The 22,336-nt window shown below is 47.1% G+C and overlaps 7 protein-coding genes across 7 annotated transcripts; 4 read left to right on the forward strand and 3 right to left on the reverse strand.

Annotated features, from left to right (window-relative positions):
- Positions 1-77: 77 nt before the first annotated feature.
- BHQ10_006893 (uncharacterized protein) lies at positions 78-1,352 on the forward strand (the record flags this gene model as incomplete). Its single annotated transcript, XM_040879529.1, has 3 exons — positions 78-118; positions 175-624; positions 677-1,352. 3 exons carry the CDS (start codon positions 78-80, stop codon positions 1,350-1,352), a joined length of 1,167 nt encoding a protein of 388 aa, XP_040735397.1.
- A 1,179-nt stretch (positions 1,353-2,531) lies between these two features.
- BHQ10_006894 (uncharacterized protein) lies at positions 2,532-3,983 on the forward strand (the record flags this gene model as incomplete). Its single annotated transcript, XM_040879530.1, has 1 exon — positions 2,532-3,983. The coding sequence occupies one exon, from the start codon at positions 2,532-2,534 to the stop codon at positions 3,981-3,983; it is 1,452 nt and encodes a 483-aa protein (XP_040735398.1).
- Positions 3,984-4,182: 199 nt separating this feature from the next.
- Positions 4,183-8,634, reverse strand: BHQ10_006895 (uncharacterized protein; the record flags this gene model as incomplete). Its single annotated transcript, XM_040879531.1, has 8 exons — positions 4,183-4,342; positions 4,410-4,576; positions 4,637-5,734; positions 6,879-7,643; positions 7,695-7,852; positions 7,899-7,952; positions 8,018-8,415; positions 8,474-8,634. 8 exons carry the CDS (start codon positions 8,632-8,634, stop codon positions 4,183-4,185), a joined length of 2,961 nt encoding a protein of 986 aa, XP_040735399.1.
- A 1,040-nt stretch (positions 8,635-9,674) lies between these two features.
- BHQ10_006896 (uncharacterized protein) lies at positions 9,675-12,454 on the forward strand (the record flags this gene model as incomplete). The annotated part of the gene is made up of 10 exons (XM_040879532.1): positions 9,675-10,137; positions 10,193-10,221; positions 10,279-10,538; positions 10,599-11,232; positions 11,291-11,445; positions 11,496-11,659; positions 11,723-11,824; positions 11,875-11,935; positions 11,988-12,075; positions 12,140-12,454. The coding sequence occupies 10 exons, from the start codon at positions 9,675-9,677 to the stop codon at positions 12,452-12,454; spliced, it is 2,271 nt and encodes a 756-aa protein (XP_040735400.1).
- Positions 12,455-13,218: 764 nt separating this feature from the next.
- On the reverse strand, positions 13,219-14,688 carry BHQ10_006897 (uncharacterized protein; the record flags this gene model as incomplete). The annotated part of the gene is made up of 2 exons (XM_040879533.1): positions 13,219-13,958; positions 14,013-14,688. The coding sequence occupies 2 exons, from the start codon at positions 14,686-14,688 to the stop codon at positions 13,219-13,221; spliced, it is 1,416 nt and encodes a 471-aa protein (XP_040735401.1).
- Positions 14,689-16,105: 1,417 nt separating this feature from the next.
- BHQ10_006898 (uncharacterized protein) lies at positions 16,106-17,266 on the forward strand (the record flags this gene model as incomplete). Its single annotated transcript, XM_040879534.1, has 1 exon — positions 16,106-17,266. The coding sequence occupies one exon, from the start codon at positions 16,106-16,108 to the stop codon at positions 17,264-17,266; it is 1,161 nt and encodes a 386-aa protein (XP_040735402.1).
- A 749-nt stretch (positions 17,267-18,015) lies between these two features.
- Positions 18,016-20,886, reverse strand: BHQ10_006899 (uncharacterized protein; the record flags this gene model as incomplete). The annotated part of the gene is made up of 1 exon (XM_040879535.1): positions 18,016-20,886. One exon carries the CDS (start codon positions 20,884-20,886, stop codon positions 18,016-18,018), a length of 2,871 nt encoding a protein of 956 aa, XP_040735403.1.
- Positions 20,887-22,336: the final 1,450 nt, after the last annotated feature.

A 22,336-nucleotide genomic window follows, 5' to 3' on the forward strand; every position in this document is an offset into this window, starting at 1 on the left:
GCTGATAAGAAAAATACCTCGTGCTTTTCCGTCCGCGATGTCATCAACTCCGCAACTTCAACCACATCAATATCATCATGTCCGAAGAATCCCTTCTCTCGCAACTGTGCAACATCTGGTATTCTCCTATTTTTATTATCTATAATGATTCTTTATTCTAATTCGGAACTCCAGCCACATCAACACCCCCAAATACCGCTGTCCACGCTGCTCCGTCCGCACATGCTCTCTCCCCTGCACCCGGAAACACAAGACCTGGTCATCATGCACCGGCGTCCGCGACCCAGCCGCTTACCTGACGCGATCACAACTCGAAACTGAGGCTTCATTCGATCGCGACTTTAATTTCATCACGGGGATCGAACGCCGACTCGAACGTGCTGAGCGCGATGCGGAGAATCGAGGAATCGAGTTGGAGCATGAGTATATGGTGAAGAAGACTAGCGAAAATAGCCATGCAAGCAAGAAGAGGAAGAGGGGGCCGAATGGTGATAAACAAGCGCCGAGGTTGGTGAAGGGGGAGCTGGGGTTTGTGCGTGCGGCGGAGGAGGCGGGTGTCAAGCTTGTGAGGGCTCCGGCGGGTTTGTCGAGGAGGAAGATGAATCATTCTAGGGTTCATCCTAAGTATGTCTTCTTTGCCACTAAAGCGATCGAACACTAGGCTAACAGGAGACAGACATAAATGCCTAAATTGGAGCGTGGAGTGGATCGTGCCTTCAACCGGTCAGAAAATAGTCAGGCCTTGTCTAGAGACTATACCGTTAAAAGAAGCCTACGATCGAGTTTTCCCGGCTCCGAAAAGCGAAATCAACAATATACCTGCCGACGAACAACGGCCCTCTTCTGAAGATATCAATATGAATACAGATTCCCATCGCAACATCTACTTCTACCTCCATCGCCATCGGGCTGCTACCATCAACATTGTTCTAGTCCCATTGCAGCCTTCGGCGACGTTACGGGATGTTCTTCGCGGAAGAAGTGTACTTGAGTTTCCTACAATATATATACTGAATGATGATCTCCATCGACAGCTACGAGATGCAAAAACATCGGATGCCAATATGTCAGCGCCATCAATGAATAAGGGGAAATTTGTCCTGGAAGAAGTTTATTTAAGGGATCACCCGGACGAAGCTGGGAGCGAAAGCGGAGGAGAAGAAGCGGAGGAAGACGAGGACTATACAAGCAGCGAGGGCTCGTCGAGTGATGCGTCTAGTGACGATGATGATGAGGATAAGGAGGAACCCGATTGTAGAAGCGAGCTCGAAGCTGAAGCTACGAGCGTCCTAGGACCTGGAAGTGCGGAACAAGACGAGTTGCTCGCCGATCAAGCACAAACGGTCGTATAGATCTTACTATCACTAATTTTTATTTTGATGTGTATACGATTGGCATTTAGTCGTAAGTCGTATCCATATTGAAACAGTATCTAGACTGTTGTGAGTCACTGGGCGACCCTCAACTGATCGGAATGAGGGCTTGCAACACGTAAACAGAACAAGCGCCCACCTATGAATTCTTAGCGCCTTGCTGAAAGATAGATGCTGCATAGATGCTATGTATTCACGTAGTCGTAGTTAGAGTAAGACTTAACCCACGTGCGAGTCGTAGAGCTTGCTCTTGGCGTTGGCAAGCCCTAACTCGCAAGCCCTAATCAAGAAGCCCTAATTCATGAACTGTCACAGATCGTTCCCGACGAGCCATTTTTGTGCGCTCCTAGCTCGTACACTCAGCTCAAAGGAGCAAGAAGTCTAGCTACTGGATAATATGAATTATGGACCCATCTGAAATGCAAAGATTGAGTGCACACCTCAAATCAACCCCAGTAGTTAGGTTGGACCTTGGCGCGGTATATTAGATGGCTATCTATCCAAAGTGTTTCATTGGCTAGATTTGCAGATTCGCAATCATAAGAGGCTAAGAGCAAGCGCCTGAGCAACTGAATCGACAAAAAAGCAAGCTTTAGCTTGAGCAAGGTCTCAACGGAGTATCGCTTTGAGTGAGTAAGCTTTTGGTGAGTAAGCTTGTGGGTAAATAACTACTAAGCAAGCCTGTGGATAAGTAAGCCTACGGATAAGAAGCCTAAAAGCCCTAAAGCTTTGGGTGGATAACCCCTGGGAGAAATACCTCAGCGGGCTGTACGACTGAGCCAATCGACACGCAAGAGCCTAGTTGGGGGCCGGCGCTTGCCGAACTAGATTACCCACAAGGACATCACTTGGAGTTTAACTTAGGGGCCGCTCCGGGGGATACACAAAGAATTTGTGGCAGAACAAGCACCGTATGATAATAGTAAGACGCTAAAAAATTGCATGTTTCGGCTCTGTATGTATCCATCTATTGGAATGGGGTGTCCCGGGTAAACCGCTAATGAATGTATCCAAAATTCTTACCGTGTTCGTCAGAGGATCGAAATTGTTATTAGATATAGGATTGCCAAGAGAAGACTACCATTAAACATACACTATTTTCTTACATTTCCTGGGCAGAAATATTGCATGCAATACTGACAGACAGGGCTGATGAAAATGGAGTCAAAAACGTATCTAATCCGTCCGGACACTCCATTTGAGGGTAAATATCCTCTTTCTTCATGCGATCTTCAAGTTCCTCCGGTATTCACTAGCAAACTGCTCATCTATTCCACCGATGACGAGCAACTATCACCTTACTCTCAGGAGGCTCAGAGCCTCATTTCGCGTTTACAGGATAGCTTGAAATCCTTCCTTCGTCAGCCTGAGCCTGGGATCTTGGCTTACCCCCAATTACTTGGCCAAGTTGTCCGACCAGGAGACGGAGGCGAGCCTCATATTGCGGTGAAGGAATCATCTGCAATTCACTTCAATGTCGCGCACAGACCAGATATCAAATTTGATAGCTTGCACCGCAATGGCAGATTTGCAGTGGAGGCGATCAATCTTGCCGATTTCAAGGTGGAGGTTGATCTGACCAAGTCACCGGATAGTTCACGGAACTGTGTCATTCATCTTACCTTCATTGACGGTGGATTTGTTCTCTTGGTCCAGGTTGCTCACCAGATTACGGATGCCAGTGGCTTTGCCGGCCTGATACGGCATTGGCTGCAGAGAGCCCGAGATGGATTGTCAGCAGATCTCCAATCTGGCGAAAACCCAGAGGCTATCCATGATAAATCTCGACTTTGCCAAGATAACATTGAAGGCGTGACCGATGGTCTACAGAGATTGGAAGTCGCATTTAAGAATGCTTCAGCAGGAATGAAACCCCTTGCGAGCATGAAGAGTACGACACGTGTTGCAAAGAACTTTTGGGTATCCGCTCAAAAACTCGAGGATCTGAGATCTTCCCTACAAGGCGAATTATCAAAACGCCCAACAGCTTTCCAGTCGATCGCGGTGTTATTGTGGCGATGCATCGTCCGGACGCGATTGACGCCAGAAACCGATCTTGCAGCTACTGAAAGCAAAGGATTTTTCGTAACTAATATGCGCCAACGCCTGAACCCTCCACTGCCAAACGACTTTTTTGGTAATTCTGCCACCTGGGTATTTACAGGTCTGCCTGTTTCCGCCCTGTTGAATGATGAGAAACGCACTGTGCCGATCAACGAGATCCAGAAGATTTTCCAACAGGACACAAACGAGCTCAACTTGCTGCTAACCAACCAATTCATCTCACGGCAAATGAAGTCTGGAGTGTATCCACCAATGAATCTCATGGGCTATGATGTCTTGTTCAATTCGTGGGAGCACTTCTATCCAGATATGAAGGACCTGGATGTCGGTTTGGGAGCTTTTTGCGCAATGCGGCGCATGACGGAGTCGATAACCCCTTCCTTGGTGCTGATCCTTCCGTCTTACGGAAGGAGAGGACATGATTCTGATGATAAGTTTAAATATGGATATCCAGGGGGTATCGAAGTTCAGGTCCATCTATTTTCGGATCAAATGGACCTTTTACAGAAGGACCCCGAATGGCTACAATACGCTACCACGGATTGAATGATGAAGAGACTCTATCATTACAATAGCTTTTTGTAATTAGTATTCAGCTACGTTTGTCACCAACAAATGGTTGTCTTTCTCAGTTAGGTACATATTCTCGGTGTAGCTCTACTTTGCTTTATCCATTATCTGGATATCTATCTAATAAAAAGCTTCCATGCAGTTACTGATTTTTTTGCTCAACCGTAACCCAGCTTCAAATCTGTTCCCTCGGCTTTAATTTTACGTACAACGGAGACTTATCCCAAATAGCGTAGACCTTTTGACGAGACCAGTCGGTACTTTCTGTCGCAAGCTCCAAGTCGAAATTCCAGAGGACGTGAGCCAAGATAAGCCGCATTTCGAAATATGCGAGACTAGATTGAACAATAGCGTTAGTTTGCCAAGGCATCGAAATAATCAACATGAATTGCAACTACTGACTTTCGTCCTAAACAGGCCCGTGACCCAATGCCAAATGGTTGAAGCACGTCCTTCTGGTCGTTTTCAAAGCCGGCTTCGCCGAGGAAGCGCTCAGGGATAAATGAATCTGGTTTATAGAAGTTCCTCGGTGAGCGATATGCTGCATAGTGACAGACAGATATCTTTGACTGAAGAGGATTGTCAATACACATTCCTAAGTAGCAAGGAATGAAAAAGAGATTACTCACCCCTCCTGGTACAAATTTGCCGCTGACAACGGCACCCTCATCAGGTACAACACGGTGAAAGTTGCCTGGTGCTGGAGGATACATTCGCAACGCCTCATCCAACACCGCTAGCATGTATTTCAGCTTGTTGACACCTGTTATATCAATTTCTTCATCCGTTTGGAAGGATTGTCGGATTTCATCAATAACCTTTTGCATCACACGAGGATTGCGTAATAAGTAGTACGTGCATCCCGACAATAGGGTGGCCGTGGTCTCCGATCCAGCAACAATGAGTGTGCTAGCGTTGATCTCCAGCTCTGGCCTTGTCAGTCCAGTACTATCCTCATGCTTTAATATAAAGCTGAGGAAGTCAGGTCGGTCAGTCTGCTTCTCTACTCGTTTGGCGACCCTTTCTTGAGTCAAAGCGAGGTGATCCTTCTTTCGCTGACGTAGAGAGGCCGGAATCATGTACAGCAGAATCTTCTCGAGTAAGGGGTACTTTTGAGACTGGATGATAAAGTAGCCTGCTTTCATGCTCATAATGAGCATACCCACCCACGGATGGTAAGTCGAGTTGGTCAGGCAACCAAAGGTCTCACCAAAGGCGAGGTCGCCAAACATGTCGAAGGTGGTAAAATTGAACCAAGATACCATATCAACCACCTCGCCCTGATGTTCCCTTAGACATTTGATGAGCAGCTTGACATGGTCCCGTATCAACGGTTCTTGCTTTCGGAGTGCAACAGCTGAAAATGCATGAGCCATCGTCCGGCGAATGCGGCCATGATCAACTCGATTCGCATTGAAGATGCTGGGCATGCCCGGCAAGGGTCTCCCAAACGAGAGTCTGTCTTTCTCCATATCCGGTCGATTAAGACCTTGTCCTGAGATGTCTTTCCATGCTTGCGCATTGATGTAAGACAACTCTGAGGGGCTCACTCGTACCACGTCCCCGTAGCGCTCATGAAACTTGACATGTATGGGAATATAATTGCCCCGAATGCGGTGATACACAGAAGGGATATACGATGCGGCCCAAAGCTTGGGGCCTGGATATCCCGACAGCGGATGGAACCAAGCGTTGTAGATCCAGATCCCAACCTGGTACGCAGCGATCTGTCGGGTGTAAGCTTTCAGACGACATTTTCGATGAGGCATATATGAGTTCCTACCAAGATCACAACGCCAATTATGATAAGTTCCATACTTTTCGCCGAAAGATACTTCTCAGAGTAATAGACACATGCAGATTAGATTTACAGAAAGTGAAGACAATCAGCAGCAATCTAGTACGTCAATGCCCTTGTTGACGCTCAGCAGCAGTGGGTTGAAATCATGAATATTAGTGCCATTGCTTGTTCTTTTAGAAAATATTACTAGAATCCTTCTTATAGAATATCTCATAGAAATTGCTCTTACTAATCTTAATCAGGTACAACTGTAATCTCGTTTGACATTATTACCGCACTAAATTTTTGCGTGTAGGTACGAATCTGAAATTCGATACATTGACGCTAAATTTTAGAGCAAGCGCTGGAACCATGCTCATAGCTGAAAGCCTAGTAATACTGAGGAATAGAAGTGCTACTGTAAGTGTAAGAATATAGGCTTAGTTTGTTCTTGCCACGGGCAGCCAATTCATTTGTGACACGAATTTTAATTCCAAACATGTACTACCCAGTCAATCAGTCCTATAGCCATCGACCTTCCTACTATCTATGAGGCCATTTGCCCTATTAGTGACGTTCGGCCCGGGCCTTGGGGGCGAAAGATTGCCTGTATCTTAGCTTGCATTAGCTTGGATTCAAGATCTAAAAAATCCACTGATAGCTAGGATCTTGTAAATCTAATCAATCAAGCTTCTAGATTCAAAGGACACACCACGTAATGCATGGCTTTCGCCCCAGGGCCCCAAAGTAGGAGATAGGCATGCTTTAGGGAACCAATAGGTGGCACTAAAAATCCAACGTTGGTAAGCATGCAGAAGACTAAAGCATGAGATAAAACAGCTCGTATTATATTGAATCAGCTTGTCAATCCTATGAAACTCATTCTACGCGGATCCGAGTAGTCCGGCTTGATGGAATTCGGCTACAGTGGTGAGTTCTGTTCTTTAATCGAACTCATATTTGCCTCGCACTATTTAGATCTATTCTCGTGCTCTAATTGGTCCAACGCCGTCCGTTGAAGTTTGCCCAATTTTAGACAATTAGGGCTAATCCGTAACTTTCATTCTAATCCCTTGGGACCCTTCCCATACCGTAGGAACCACCAAATCGGCTACACAAATCGTATCTCGTTCATCTGTTTCGAACAATTCCAGGTTACCAATCTTATCACACCCGGAATCTTCGTCCTTTCTACCGAAAGACCGGAAAATTCGTGCCAGTACAATATACATCTCGCAATATGCCAAGTGCATACCGACACATTGCCGACTGCCTTTGGAAAATGTCAAGAGATACTGTTCCAGTTCTGGGTTCTCGATCCATCGCTCGGGCCGGAAGGACTCGGGGTCGGCGAAGATCTTTTCATCGTGGTGAATATGTAGCGAGGTAAGGCTGATAGGGGTACCGGGAGGAATCTCCCAAACTTTGCCGGTATTGGGATCTGTGTAGATCAAGGTTTCATCTGGAGCAATACGCTGCAATCTCGTTGTCGTTCCATTGCCCAAACGCAAGCTTTCCTTGACCACACCAGTGAGAAAGGGTAATTTCTCCAATTTATTCCAATCTAAAGGCTCATTGGGGTCAGGAATTGCCTCTTTGAGCTCCTTCCGCAATGTATTAAGCATTGATACCGAACCGGGAGCCAATAGATGGTACATGCCAACAGACATGACCCAGGCGGTTGCGAGAGTACCAGCTCCGACTGTGATTTGGGCTTCTTCTGCCAGTCGCTGGAGGGACTTCTCTTCCTCTGGCAGTTTACTGTTCAGGATTCCGTGGTAGATGGTGCGGTAAGGTTGTGCTTCGTAGGTCTTGTTGGTTCCATTGAGAATTTGCCTTACCTCCTCGGTGATAGCCTGCCACGTTATTAGTGCCTGCGATCTTGTATCTATCCTAGGACGACGAACCTGTTTCTCTTCCCAGAACTGAGCAATGACGCTAGAAAATAAACTCAGTACACTCATCGGCAGCGACCTAGCCGCTCGATCTAGCCAGGAGACATGACGCAAAAGGTTCAAGCACGATACACCAGCAACAAAATTATCATGGAACGAGGGATCGAAATCTAGATCGTTAATAGAAGGAATCTCACGTGTCAAAAAACCACATACCTTTATGCGCAGAGCGATTATCCTCTCGAGCAAAAGCATATCTCATGATGATATCTATCAAGAGAAAAAAATCGTTAGTAATGGGGGGAAAACGACACAACGCATATTCATTCTCTAACCATTTGTGAGCGCGGCATAAGCATGATTGACTTTAAAAACCCGTTCCTTTTCATTTCGAAGCCTTTGCACCAACTGAATCGCCTTTTCATCAATCTCATGCTGAAGCTTCCTGATACTCGCTTTGGAGAAGAAAGGATTCAATGCAGCCCGTCTCTTGCGGTGCAGCTCGTGCGGATTCGTTCCACCAACTGAACCATTGAATCCTCCTGGCCTCGTAGACCATTCCCATCGATCTCGTCGCCGGTTGCTCACTGCGTAAATTTCGTGAATGAAACTCGGGTCTGTAATGTGTAATTCATATGGACTAATGCGCAAAATGGGACCATATTTTTTATGCATATCGCGGATATGGAAAGTGTATTGGCCACGGCGGATTACATCGTGATAAAATTCGTACCTAATGCGCAAGGAGAAAGTCAGATCGCTCAACTAAGCATGGAGGGGAGTTTGTATACCAATGTGTCGCTGCTGCAATTTTCTCTCCTGGAAATCCGGCTAGAGGGCTAAAGTAAAGCCTGTAGATACAGGCTACAAGATGATATAAAACAGTGCCTGCAACTACCAACACCGCAATCTCGGTGGCCGATTGAGGCACAATCATGCTCGAAACAAGCATGTCGAAAGTATGAAAGAAACAAACTGGCTTGTTACGAATGCCTTCAGAATTGAGTACAAGAGGGAGGGGAACAGTCTGAAGATGTTTCTACAGGCTGTATGGCGCACCTACAATCTAAAGGAACTATGAGACACGCTAGTATAAGTAGTTTATCGTCTAAAAGGTGCTGGTAGTATCGAGAATCGAAACTTAGATTTCAGATATAAAAAACTAGTGCGGTAAACATCTTGAAAGACTCTATATCCTCTCGAAAAACGGATTTATTCCCAACCTTGGGGGCGAAGGGGCGAGAGGTATCCATACTCCAAATATGCATTAGCACTATCTAGAGCTGCTCATTAATCAATTCTGTTGACGTGTTATCGTACTCGTTCACAGTGCAGATCGGATCAGGCCTCTTAGAAGGCTTATATCTTTAAGAATCGAGCTAATAATGCAAACTAAGACATCCGGGATCTTCGCCCCCAAAGGAAGGGACAGCTATAGTTGCACTATCTTTGAGAATTAAAGATAAGCTAGCAAAGTTAGTAAGCTAAATTTCACGTTGATTAATTTAGTAGAGTTCGCTTAGTAGATAATACGAGCTTGCTTAGTAGTCTAGTTTCCGAATTCCGACGCCCACATTTAGCTACATCAACCTCCATATTTACACGTATAGTGATGTACGTACATGACTCGCATACCCATGTAAGGTCCTAGATAGCATCATCAGCATAGAGAGTACAGTGCAAAGATAGTTAGCAGCTCAAAGTCGGTTGATATATAGTATTTCCACTTTGTGGCCCCCATTAACGCGAGGCTGGCGGCGAGCTGCTCGTCGATAGTACTATCGTAACCTGCACGAAGCTGTATATACGTACAAGGCCAGTCTCTTATAACTGAAGCCAATATTGATTTCAGAGCAATAMTTTTTGGGTGCTGATGTTGTTGACACTTCTCGCACTCTAGCTGCAAAGAACATTTGGAAAGCAGCGATGGCAGGTACCAAGAAAAGCACTGCTACAGCAGCGCATCATATCATATCATCTCAACCTACATCAATGTCCGCCGATAAGTTTTTGTTTTCATGCCTTCAGGTTTTTGTCTTGTTTTTCGAATGGGCACGCAGTTTTCTGCTGTCAACTCAGAGCCGGCTCTCTGCAGCAGCCCCTCAGAATGCAAGATTGGAACCATCTAAACCGACCTCGGAAGAAGACGAGCGTATTGTTGAAAGTCCAGCATCTTCAATAATCTGCCGTTACTCTAACCTGGTAGACCCGTCCACTTATAATGATCTGGGCCTCTGCAGCTCGCTCCCTCTGCGTGTACACAAATTTGCCCATTTGGCAGATAAAGGTGCTCTGCGAGCTCAAGAAGACTGGAAAAGACTAGTTGGCCCAATCAGGAATTTCACTGGGTGCCTCAGTCCAAGGTTCAATGGTATTGCTGTTGCTGTGCCAGAGTGTATCCCAGAGAGGTTGGAGATTGTTACCTATGCAAATGAATTTGCGTTCTTGCATGATGGTGATTAGCCTGGCGTTTTTTTGGCGAGAACAAAGTATGCTAACATCTTTTATAGATATTCTCGATAACGTCGGCAAGGAAGAAGTAGGTTTTTTTTTTTGGAAATCTTTGCAACTTGATTGTGACTAAAGTGATGCATAGGGAGATCACGAAAACAATGAAATGGCCGCTGGCTTCGGAAGCGTCCTAAATCCAGCAGACAATGTCAAAATGTCGGCCTCCGGGAAATCGCAGATGCAAGCCAAACTAATCTTGGAGCTTCTCGCTATCAATGAGCCTCAGGCTATGGTTCTGCTGAAATGCTGGGAGGGCTTGGTGAAGGGTGAAAGTGGAAGCCAGCATTTCAACTTCCAAAGGCTAGACGAGTATCTTCCTCATCGTGTTATCAATCTGGGTCAAACGTATGTTCTCATTCATTTATATGCATATGCATTGGTATTGGTACTAAATTACGTGAACAGATTCTGGTTTGGTATTATCACGTTCGCCATGGGTCTCACAATCAGCCCAGACGAAGCCGAAAGAGCGAACAACATCACCGATCCTGCCTACGCCACTTTAGCCCTAGCAAATGACTACTTCTCTTGGGAAAAAGAGTACGTCGAATTCAAGCAAAACCCGACATCAGAAGACATGGCCAACGCCATCTGGATCATCATGAAAGAGCATTCCGTGGATCTGGAAGAAGCCAAGAAGATCTGCCAGGACAAGATCCGCGAATCTTGCGAGGAGTACGTGCGACGCCATCGAGAGTTTGAACGTCAGGCTACAGGCCAGGTCTCGAAGGACTTGCTTCGGTATCTTGCTGCGCTGGAATTCAGTATCAGTGGCAATGTCGTCTGGAGTCAATATACGCACCGCTACAACTTTCACAAGCCTGCTGCCAAAGAGAATGAGGATACTGATGATGAGGGCGCTAAATCGGATGATTCCAAGACAACTTTGAATGATAGCACTGACTCGACTGTCGTCGATGTCAAGACACCGGCTACTTCGGGCTTGTTGAGTTCTGCGAATGATGTTCTGATGACCAGGACCGCAAAGTCACTTGTTGGCCCGGTTCTAGACGTTCAATTGCCAGAACTTCCGGACAAGGTGAGTGATTATATTAACAAAAGTCTTTCTATATTCGCACACTAATTCAGGTGTCTAGGTTGTCCTATCACCATCTCAATACGTCAAGTCACTACCCTCGAAAAAGGTCCGACATCATGCCATAGACGCCCTGAATATCTGGTTCAATGTCCCAGAGGCTGAGCTGGAAGTGATCAAAGAAGCCATCGATCTCTTGCACAACTCATCTTTAATGTATGATATATCCCTTAAAATTGCTGAGCCTTCGCTGATCATTTTCGCAGGCTCGATGATATTGAAGATGACTCGCCCCTCCGTCGAGGATTCCCAAGCACCCACGTCGTGTACGGCATTTCGCAGACAATCAACTCGGCCAACTATCTGTATGTCATGGCATTAGAAATGACTCAGMGACTCAACAGCCCGGCATGTCTAAATGTGTTCATTGGTGAGTTGAATTTCCTCCACCTAGACACATACGTATACAGGGTGAACTAACCTTGTAATTCAGATGAATTGAAACGCCTGCACATCGGCCAGAGTCTAGACCTCTACTGGACCGCTAACGTGCAATGCCCAAGTCTTGAGGAGTATCTCAAAATGGTAGACTATAGTACGTTTTAGACTTTGATCTTATCGTGTATGCAAGCTAACTGTGGACAGAAACCGGAGGTCTGTTCCAAATGGTGGCAAAGTTGATGGCATTGAAATCCCCTATGGCAGGGTAAGAGTCGCGCTTCAAGCATAGTGATATACTGTTACTGATATGATTCAAGGAGGGTTCCCGACTTATCGAGTATGACTACATTGTTTGGACGATATTTCCAGGTCCGTGATGATTATCAGAATCTGATGTCGGAAGAGGTACATTTCCTACTTATTCTATTCACCTTGTCATCTACATCAACTAACCACAATTATTATACAGTACACCAACCAAAAAGGCTGGTGTGAGGACCTCGACGAAGGCAAATTCTCACTCCCACTCATCCATTCCTTAACCACAAAACCCAACATCAGACTCCAATCCATGCTCCATCAACGTCTAATCAACGGCAAAATGACCTTTGAGATGAAGAAGCTGGCCCTCGATCATCTGGCAGAGACGAAGAGTCTGGAGTACACCAAAGAGATGCTGGGTTATATGTATACTCAGATTCAGAAGGAGGTTGACTTTTTGGAACGGCAGACTGGGTCTGAGAATTTCCTTTTGCGGTTGTTGTTGAAGCGTTTACAGGTTTAGATAGATACTTATAGAGTAGAATAGAAAGCAATGTATTGAGCAGGCCAGTTGAACTGGTTGTGACAATGAGTTGAGGGGTCCTGGCGATTGTCAGTGTAGAAGCTTGCTCTGTTAGTATAGGCTAGGTAAAGGGATTAGTTTGGCGTTTCACAACTCATACAGTCCAGATATCCAAGTTATCAGTCTGGGTGTAGGCTCGTAACTCTTGTTGTAAGCTGAACTCTGTAAAGATGGGGCAGTCAGTATAATGATTAGAAGACCTCCCCGTATTTATATCGGCAATGTCTAGCATTATGTTAATTCAAAATCAAAAGGCCTTCCACATGTGTATCGACAAACTCTAGCATCAGGTCAATTTAGTAACGAGGGGTGCACCTAATCATAAACAGTCAAGCAACTTGATGTGCCGGATTGCTCTCCATTCTTAAACCAGATCCACCATGGATGGATTGATGCAAGATCTAAACATCGTGAGGCGGCCTGCTTATTATAGCTAGGCTCTACTGTTTTTACCTAGGTCATCAATGTTTAGTAAGTTTCGGTTGGTTCATTCCACAGTATATACACTCATGCAAAGAATATTTACAATGTATATAGCATGTAATAGTTAGTATATCCATCTTCTCTCCATCATATCCAGGTAATGCACCCGAAAAAATTCGCTATGCAGGGTATCCCAGGTATTAAAATCAAAACGCCGCAAATGCCAAAACTCCGTAAATGCTGCAAAAGGGGGGGTGGCGGTACTATACGTGGGTGGTGGTTCAGGACAGCATGCTTGCTGTATCCGGGAGCGATCCGGTAGGTGATATGATCTCGGTCGAGACGGTGTGTGTAGAGCGTACCTCTTCTTCGACAGCCATCGCTTCGGGACTCTCGCCCTTGATATCTGCTTCTCCACGTGGGCGAGACTCCGTAGGCGAAATGTGCATTTGGTCTGATTTGACGTGTAGCTTCCCACGTTCAATGGCGCGCAGTATGGATCCAATGTCGCTCGAAAGGCCCTTCAACTTGGACAGTGCTTCGTCTGATATCTCAGACCCCCCATGCTCGCGCCAGACGAGCTTGTCTTCAAGTTCCGATGAGACTGATTTGGATGCTACAGATGGAACGCCATAAACGAGCTTCTGTAGCATGGTTGGCGAGACGTCGCCGAGACGTCTGGCAAGTTTGACTGGCTTCGGTCTGGTCGATACATGAGGGTTAGAGACCATGTCCTCGGCCGGTCTCTTGGGGGCAGGGGTGCTCGCCATCCGCGAATTAGGACTTTCTCCAACAGCCTTGCGGATCTTGTGATAATTCAATCCCCAGATGGCCGCCAGTGCCTGATGGCAAGCTTCAGGATATTGATAAGCTGCCTCTGCACGTGTAAGATTGTTTGGCCGATCGCTATAGTCGCTTGAATCATCGTCGTCATCCCACGGAACATCATTGTGGTGGTCTCGACCCCAGTACTCGTATCCTTCGACTTCGAAGAATTCGGCAAGCTCAACCAGGCGATGGACTTGATAAGTTAGAATGACACAATGCATAAACATACAAATCTGAATGCACTCACGACGACTTCGTTTCTTCAGACACCAGAAACGCCAAACGGTTCTGGGAAAGTAATCAGGATATCGTAACGTTCCATCCTGATCGATCTTGGGCACAGCATTAATGGGGGCGTGGACTGTTGTTGCCAACGAATTGAACCGGACGCGCTCGGATTGATTGACTGCCGTATGTAATTGCTGAACTGTCGTGTGCAACTGCTTGATCTCCGTACGACAACCACCCACCTCCGTTTTCAAAGCTTCCAATTCGATCTGGATCTGCTGGACGTTCTTTTGGAGGCGTGTGACGTCGTTACGTAGAAAAGCGGTATCGACTTGCAACTGTTGAACGTTCTTCTGGAGACGGGCGACATCGTTTCGTAAAAACGCCGTATCGCCGTTCAGTGATGAGACGCTGTTACGGATCTGGTTTAATTCGGTTTTGAGTATGGTCACGCCCACATCGATACGTTCAGATATCGTTCTTTGCGTTTCAAACTCGCGTCGGATGTATAGATCTTCTCTGTTGCGGCGTTCAACGTACGAGTCTTTGGTCAATATCACAGAGCGTAGTTCGCTTATTCGGGAATCCAAATAGTTCAGGCGATCGTGGAGGTGAGCCACGCCCGCGTCGGGCATGGCTGGAGGAGTAATGTCGCGGTGCACAGAGAGGAGCGGACTGGACACCGATATGGACATGCTGGAAGCTCTCGAGAGGCTTCTTTCAAGGGTTGTGGTCATTGTCATTCGATTGTTGGGCGAATTTCAACACGTTATGCTCATTTTCAGGGTAATCTGGCGGTACTGAGAGTGGAAAATAAGGGTAGCCGTCACTTGTATACGGGGGCTCGCAGCATATATGGGGTGAGGGAGGCGAAATGGAGGGAAAAACCGCGTGAAAGGAGGGAATCCGCCATTTTGTGCGACTGAATGGGAGGGTTGGGCCTTTGCCGGTCATTCCTACGCTTTTGTGAGGCTCTGTAAGCGCTAGTACCACTAGCTTATTTAGCGGTAAGAATTGGCTGATGGTCTCGGGCTGTAACGGTAGAGCGGCCAATAAGCAATCAATTCTGGAGTCACCCCCCGCTTGTGTATTGTATCACCGCTGTTTCATTGGTACAGCGCCCTTGTTGCGTGGCTGCGGTGACGCTGTCCGTTGCATGTTTGTATTGTCGCTGACCTGGTCAATACGCCAACTCGTGTAATGCTGTAATTATGGCTTKGGSCCCCAAATTCCCMATTTTAGCAACTTCTTCCTATTGAGGCAATCCAGCTGCGCTACATACTAATCTTTGCCCTACTTCGTAGTCAGTACTCTGATAATGATATTGATCGATGTAGATTTGGAGAAAGCTTCTGATTGATATAATCTGCACGACATTTAAGGGGTCGGAATCTGACTTTCAGATTCGTCTCGAATGTTAACATATCAGCTTCCTACATTTGAGCGACTCTGATTTCCAGCCCGTCTATCGAAGAAATCCCATGTGCCTTCTATAGCATTGGGAGGATTGAAAAAATAAAGGAGTCGCAAACATCATGATTAAAACGACAACTTGTTAATTCTGTAATTCTGGCAGATGAAATTTCCACTTTCAGCAACTGCCTTCTTATTATGGCAATCCAGCTGCCCTGCTATAGACCAAGCCCCCTGCCCTACTTCGTGGTGACATCCATTATGATTCATAATGATAGGGGTGACGAGTGGGTATGGACTCTTCTCTCAATCGAATTCAATTTCGTCAGGATACTACCGGTAGTCAAGAAATGCGCTGAAAGTGGCCGAATACCAGCATTTCCAAGTCCGACCAGTGGCACAGTCGCAAGGCTGAAGCAAGTCGACAGAATGAGGCAGATTGAAGCGAAATATACAATCACTATTTGCTGATCATTCCATGAGAGGATAAAGCTGGCTCTTTCCTTGTGTGCGTCTGCCTCGCCAGAGACAGGCAGGTGCTCCTTCCTCCCGGCCGCAGTCCATGTCGATGTCAACAAACTCACTGGGTCGAGAACGAGACTGCATCACTCACGCATCGACAGCCATAGATGAATTGAAACAGCGACATCCCAACACCTCTCTTATCGAATAGAGCATACGTTCTATGCTTATCTCGTCATGCAATACAACCTCTTCTTCCTCGTCTTGACAACTCTGTCAACTGTGTCAGCCGCTCGATCAGTCCTGAACCAGACCCAAACACCTATCTCAGCAGCTTCGACCACCGCCGACAAACGAGGACGTTCCTGCGACTGCTACAGCGTCTCAGGCCCCGACCCTGGATATTTCCAGCACCACAAATTCTGGGACTTTCGACAGGTCCCTCTCAACGCTCTAGCTGCCAAAGAGTTTCACTTCCAACCCGCCACGCAGGCAGATGTAGCAGCTACTCAACAGAACAACGACTTCAATGCCGCACCTATCCTGCTCAAAGACACACCCTTTGCAGCCGATTGGCTCATCCAAGACTGGCAACGCAGCGGATCTCTCCTCTTCCCTATCCCCATCGCAAACTCGAATAAGAATGCGTTTTTAACGAGGTCCCTGGCCGGCGGCTCCAGTTTTCTCGCTATGCGTACTAAGAGATTTGAGAAATACTCCTCAACTGCAGAAATCGAGACTGGAATTCAGAACTTCATGCATGTTTCGTTCCGTGTCCGACTTCGAATTCTCGATAACAATGAACCGATCCTCTCGCCGCCATTGCTCGAGAACACGGCCCTTGGCAAGAGGAATGATGAATTGACAGACATGCGTATTCAAGAAGATCCTCTCGTGCAGAGAATTGCATCCCGATTGCCGCCTTCGACTGGTGCCTGCGTTGGCATATTCACCTTCTTTTCGCGAACGAGTGAGTCGGATATTGAGATCCTTACTTCAGACCCGCCCAACCGCGCACACTACGCCAATCAACCGGACTACGATCCGATACGCAATGTCGTGATACCAGGTTCGCAAGTCGCTGTCGATGCTCATGTGCCATGGACAACGTGGTCCGCTTATCGTCTCGACTGGTTTCCGGGCATGTCTCGCTGGTACGTTGAGAACCAGCTTCAAGCCAGCCTGGCATATGGAGTACCCGTCGACCCAAGCAGACTGATCGTCAATATCTGGAGTGATGGCGGGTTATGGTCTGGCAATCTGACAGTCGGGAACAGCGTACATTTGGGCATTGAATGGATCGAGATTGCATACAACTTGACCGGCGAAGCTCCTCGACCTTGCAATACAGTCTGTCGTATTGATAACGTCGTTCGCCCTGGTGTACCGGAGACGTGAGCTGGAGATGCTTTGTATTATTACATGTTGGGTGGGCTTTGTTGATTAGACGCATTCTGCATTGGACAGTCTTGTATTTATAGATTCTGTATACAGTTAGCGAGGAAAGAAACAGACTCATTACCTCATCCCATCACCACCTATACACACTCCATAGGATCTATTCTCTACCAGAACCGAAATATTCATTAACAGCATTCATTCCCAGGGCATCTATACTAATACAAAACATTCCCAAATGCTTAATCCAAAAAAAAAAGCCTCCACAAACGCCGCAACCAGCTAATGAAATGAGGCCGGGAGCTCATCCCTACCACAATTCCATTGCGGTCGCATAACAGCACGATAAAATACACAGGGTCGCTCCAATATACAATAAACGCCGCAACACGACAATGAAATGAGGCCGGGAACCCTACCACAATTCCATTGCGGTCGCATAACAACACGATAATATACACAGGTGCTGCCCTTCCATGCCATATAAAACCAAAAACAAAAACCAGAAAACGCCAAACAAACATTCACATTTGGGGGGTATCTCAATCGCTTATTGCTCGTCAAAACAAAAAGGAAATCATGGCCGGCATGATTGTCGTTTCGTCGTAGTTGTGGTTCGGGGCGCGCGCCCTTTCACAATCATCAAAAAACATAAACAAAAACGTAATAGTAGTAGTGGTGATATATCACTGGAAGACTCCCGAATATCGGATCATTTGATAGTCGTCTTTCATTTACTCGGCGCACTATCACAATTGTACGACGCCGGAGCTATCCCGAGGATCCAAATCATCGTGCAAACCCCCATTTATGAGTTCGGCGACAATTTTCTTGCGGATCAGCTCGATATCATTTGGTCCGTAGACCGTCGGCTTGAGGCCCAGCGCAATGGCCTTGGCGCTCGTGAGCAGGAATACGCCGCAGTCACTGCCGTTATCCTGTTGCGGTGATGGGGTGTTGAGAAATAGCCATTCAGACTCGACATAGGCGTCGCCCAGTTCGCCGCGTAGCCAGCGCCGCGTGTTTTCGACGAAGGAGTCCGGGTTGCCGCCGAGGGAGTCGAAGTATTCGATCGTGCGCATGCGGGGACTTACGACGAGGAGGGTCCAGTGCATGCCTTCATGGACGGGGATGAAGACCGTTTCGACGTTCAGGAGAGCGGAGCCACCGATCTTGCCGCGACGGGCCCAGCGACTCACTTTTTGGTATCCTCCGTCGCGCAGGTTCTTGTAGAAGAAGCTATTGAAAGCGTAGTATTTAGGTGCGTCGTTAGCTCCGAGATTGTTCGCCTGGCGACGGAGATACTTGACGGTGTGTGAGAGGTGGCCATTGATAACCTCATCGTTCAACCAGGCCAGTGTAKTCCAGCACGTTTCTAATTTTTCGTGGGTCAGGTCCGCATCTGATGTTTTAGCCAGGACATCCTTCGGGTGGGATCGCATTGCCACTGTCAAACGTTGATCCCAAAGAGGCGTCAAGGGTCTGACTGCACCCTGCTCCGGCGCATCAGCACGACCAAGGGCATCTTCCCGATCTTTCACAATCTGCCTCTGTTGTTTAAGCTCCCATTCTTTTTCACGACGTCGTATACCTTCCTCGTACTTCTCAAACCCTGCTCTATCTCCTGGCTCGGGACCTGCTCTGAACACGCCCGGCGGGGACATAACATCATACCACCGACATTTGGAGAGCACATCGCCAAAATTGATTTCCACATCATCCCAATGTACGTTGCGAGCCGGACGAGGAATCTCGGGGACCTCGTCATGAACAGTAGTTGCCGCTAACTGATCGACCGTCTCTTGTATGGTTGCTTCTAGATGACTCCCTGAGAAGCGTCGGTTCTGGTGGTCTCCGCGGCGGCGTTTGAGGATAGAGCGCAGCGAATACTGGGTTTGCTCGGCTTTGGCAACCTCGAACTCTTTCAAGGCAGCGAGATATTCCCGTTTGGGAGCTTCTGCTTCGTCTAGTGATTTTCGAAGTAATGCAGCTTCACGTTCAGCTTTCTTTTTTGCTGCAACTTTGCGTCGAAACTCTGCATTGAAGAAGAAACGCCTCTCGGGCATGAGTGGTGGTACACCCGGATAGTAGGCGTCTGGGTCGTACTCATCGTCATTGTCGGGAGGATCGGGAGACATGAAAAATTCGTGTTCGTCGGTGAATTGCTCTTCGGCCTGCTCTTCAAGCTGTTGCTCTTTATCTTGTGCCTCTTCATCTCGTGCCTCTTCAACATGATGCTCTTCGACCTGTTGGTCTTCGGCCTGTTGCTCTTCATCTTGTTGTTCTTCGACATGTGCGGTGTCCTGGACTTCAACAGTCGGGCGCTCCTCAACTAAGACTGAAGTGTCCTGGATGTGCTCTTCAGTTTCCTGTGCGAGTTCAGTATTAGTGACCTCTGCATCAGTACTGGTCTCAGAAGGAGTCACAGGGGCAGGGCGCCTGAGTTTACGATTTCTAAGCCCTTGACAGTATAACGAGCGTTCAGAGGGTGGTAGACCGAGTTTCTCTCTGCGTTTACCAAAGAGTTCCCGAAGTTTTCGCGCATCCGGGTCTTCATCTTCTCTGACAGAAGACTCCACCTCGACAGACGCGGATGTCGATTGCACTGTAGTAGTAGGAGCTGCTGGCACTTCCATAACGGCTGTGGTAGTTGCAGTAGTTGTAGATTGCCCCGAAAGAGCAGCGGATGCTTCTGACATGATTTCATCAACAGAAGATTGATCTTGAGCCAGCAAGTTAGCAGACATCGTAGTGGGTGCTGGTGCAGTAATGATAGTGGAGGGTTGAGGAATATGAGAAGTGTGATCAACAAGTTCTGCTTGCAATTGCGCAGACGGATCATTGTCTGGAATAGCATAGCGACGAGGGGGTAGAGCTCTAGCGTATGCGGTGAGGTCGGTTTGCAACTGATCGCTAGCAGATGAAGTAGCACTCTCATAAGTCTGTTGTGTCTCTTGACGCTCTTCAACAACTGTTGGTACAGGTTCATGGGTGGCTCTGATGCGTTGCCCAACGGCGGTCGCAAACAGGGTACTGGCTCTGATACCCTGTTTGAGAGCTCGATGTGCGCCTTTCACAACACCAGTGATTCGGCGAATTCGGACGTAAATGCTCATTCCAGCGAGTGCAATATTCCGGGCCGCAGTCTGAGCAACAGGCAAAGAAAGTGGTTGAATTTCTACTGGTGCGTCATGTTCTGGGGATTCCGGGAATGCACCTGGCACGCGTGGGACTGCAGACTGCACTGGTGTGAAAGACACAGCAGTTCCTTTAGTCTCAATGATGCGCGCACGCTTGGACGCGGACTCTTCAGATCTCTCAGCAGAACGTTTAGCATTAAGTTTCAAACGATCTTCTGGAGACAACCTAGCAGCAGCCCTCTCAAGCCGATGTTTTTTGTGAAGCATGGGAATATCAATGTGAGGATTCCCGGTCTTTTCGATAGAGTATGGATCAGGCTTGCTTTGCCGTAATTTCCATGGTAAGCGGTATTGAGATGGGCTAAGATGCCGTGGTGTATTTTGCGGAAGAAAAGGAAGGGCTCGAATGCGTGGGTTTTTGAAGCTCGCAGTTGAACCTTTTGGGGTGTTGAAGTAATTTGGGCCGCGAGGTGCAGGCATTGTGATAGTTTGGCGACTTCTTGCCAATTTCGAAGGAGGAGTAAACCCAAAAGCTCGACGAGTGGGCATGTAATTTTGAGAGCCTAATAGACTGCCAGACGTAGGTTTATTCACTTTGTGGTAATTTTTCAGCCCTGTGGCAAAGATTGATGAAGAATGTTTTGTTGATGGGCCTGAGAGATGTGGTTCTGCAGGTCGAGGTGAAGGCTCAGGTGCGTCCACCATTTGAATATCTGAGTCGCCGTCCATTTTCCTTACTCTCTTGGGTAATGGACGACGCGTCGAGTATGTAACAAGATTTTAGTTGAAATGTAGTAAAGAAGTCGTCAAAGAAGTTGCACCGCTTGTCTGTGGCAAGCTGTGAAAGGGGGTCCTGTTTCCAAATACCACTTTCGAACCTTGTGTAATAAAGACGATTTTTCCATACCAAATGGTAGAAGGCGACGAAAATGAATATCGGAGAAAGGAGTGATCGACGTGAAAATGAGACGAGGTTCTCGATTTTGGAAGTTCGATTGGTGAGAGGAGGATGAGGATCGAAGTTTAGACGCGCCGTACGAAAAGACGGTCGAACGTGATAAACACCGAGTGAGATTTTTGTAAAGCTGAGATGAGTATTGCTTTCAGGCGTCGAATCTTCTGACTTGCTATCTCAGACACTGCGCGCAAGGCGATGAGTTTGTAGAGATGGAAGGGTTGAGAATGGGGAAGGATAAAGATGGAAGAAAATGAAGGTGGGAAGTTGAGGAAATTTTCGAGTGCAGGAAAACAAAATAGTCAGAGGAACAGAGGAGAAGTAGCGAGCTCAGTCCGAAGCATTTACAGAGAGAATGGCGGGGCAACGAGAGAGACAGAGACAGAATTGGGAAAGACGTACGGTTAAGGCCGTCGATTTCGTTTGTAGGTAGTCGGAGCTCAAACGGGACTAGGGCGATCTGAGATAACCGCGGGTGTTTTCTTTTTAGCTCTGATGATCGGTCGGGAGTTTTTTGTCATAGTGAGAAGCAAATAAGCGAGATAGTGGTGGTCAATGAGGGCGGAGAGAGCGAGGCGCAAAGGTGGTGGCTGGCAGCGTAGATGAAATTGAAGCTTCATAGTCTGGCTGACAGCTCCATCGCGCGCCTAAGCTCCCGCGCTAGCTCCGCACGTGATGCGGCTGCTTTCGATAAGATAAGAAACGACACTATAACAATGTCGACCAGAAGCATTTGTATTGAGAATTTATCTAGCGAGTTTATCTATTCGTTCTTAGGATTTACCTGTATGAATACCATAGCGATGGTGATATAATAAGGGTAGTTGAAAATCATCTCTATTGCTAAAATACAAACATGCTCGGAGTGCTCCTCCGTACAACATACGTAACCAATCTACMCAGGTACGAAGGTAAAATGGGACCATTAACGTGAAAAAAAATATAGACACAATGCAGAAGTAAACTATGTCCAGT

The sequence above is a fragment of the Talaromyces amestolkiae genome (genome assembly GCF_001896365.1).
Source record: "Talaromyces amestolkiae strain CIB chromosome Unknown scaffold13.1, whole genome shotgun sequence".
NCBI lineage: Eukaryota > Fungi > Ascomycota > Eurotiomycetes > Eurotiales > Trichocomaceae > Talaromyces > Talaromyces amestolkiae.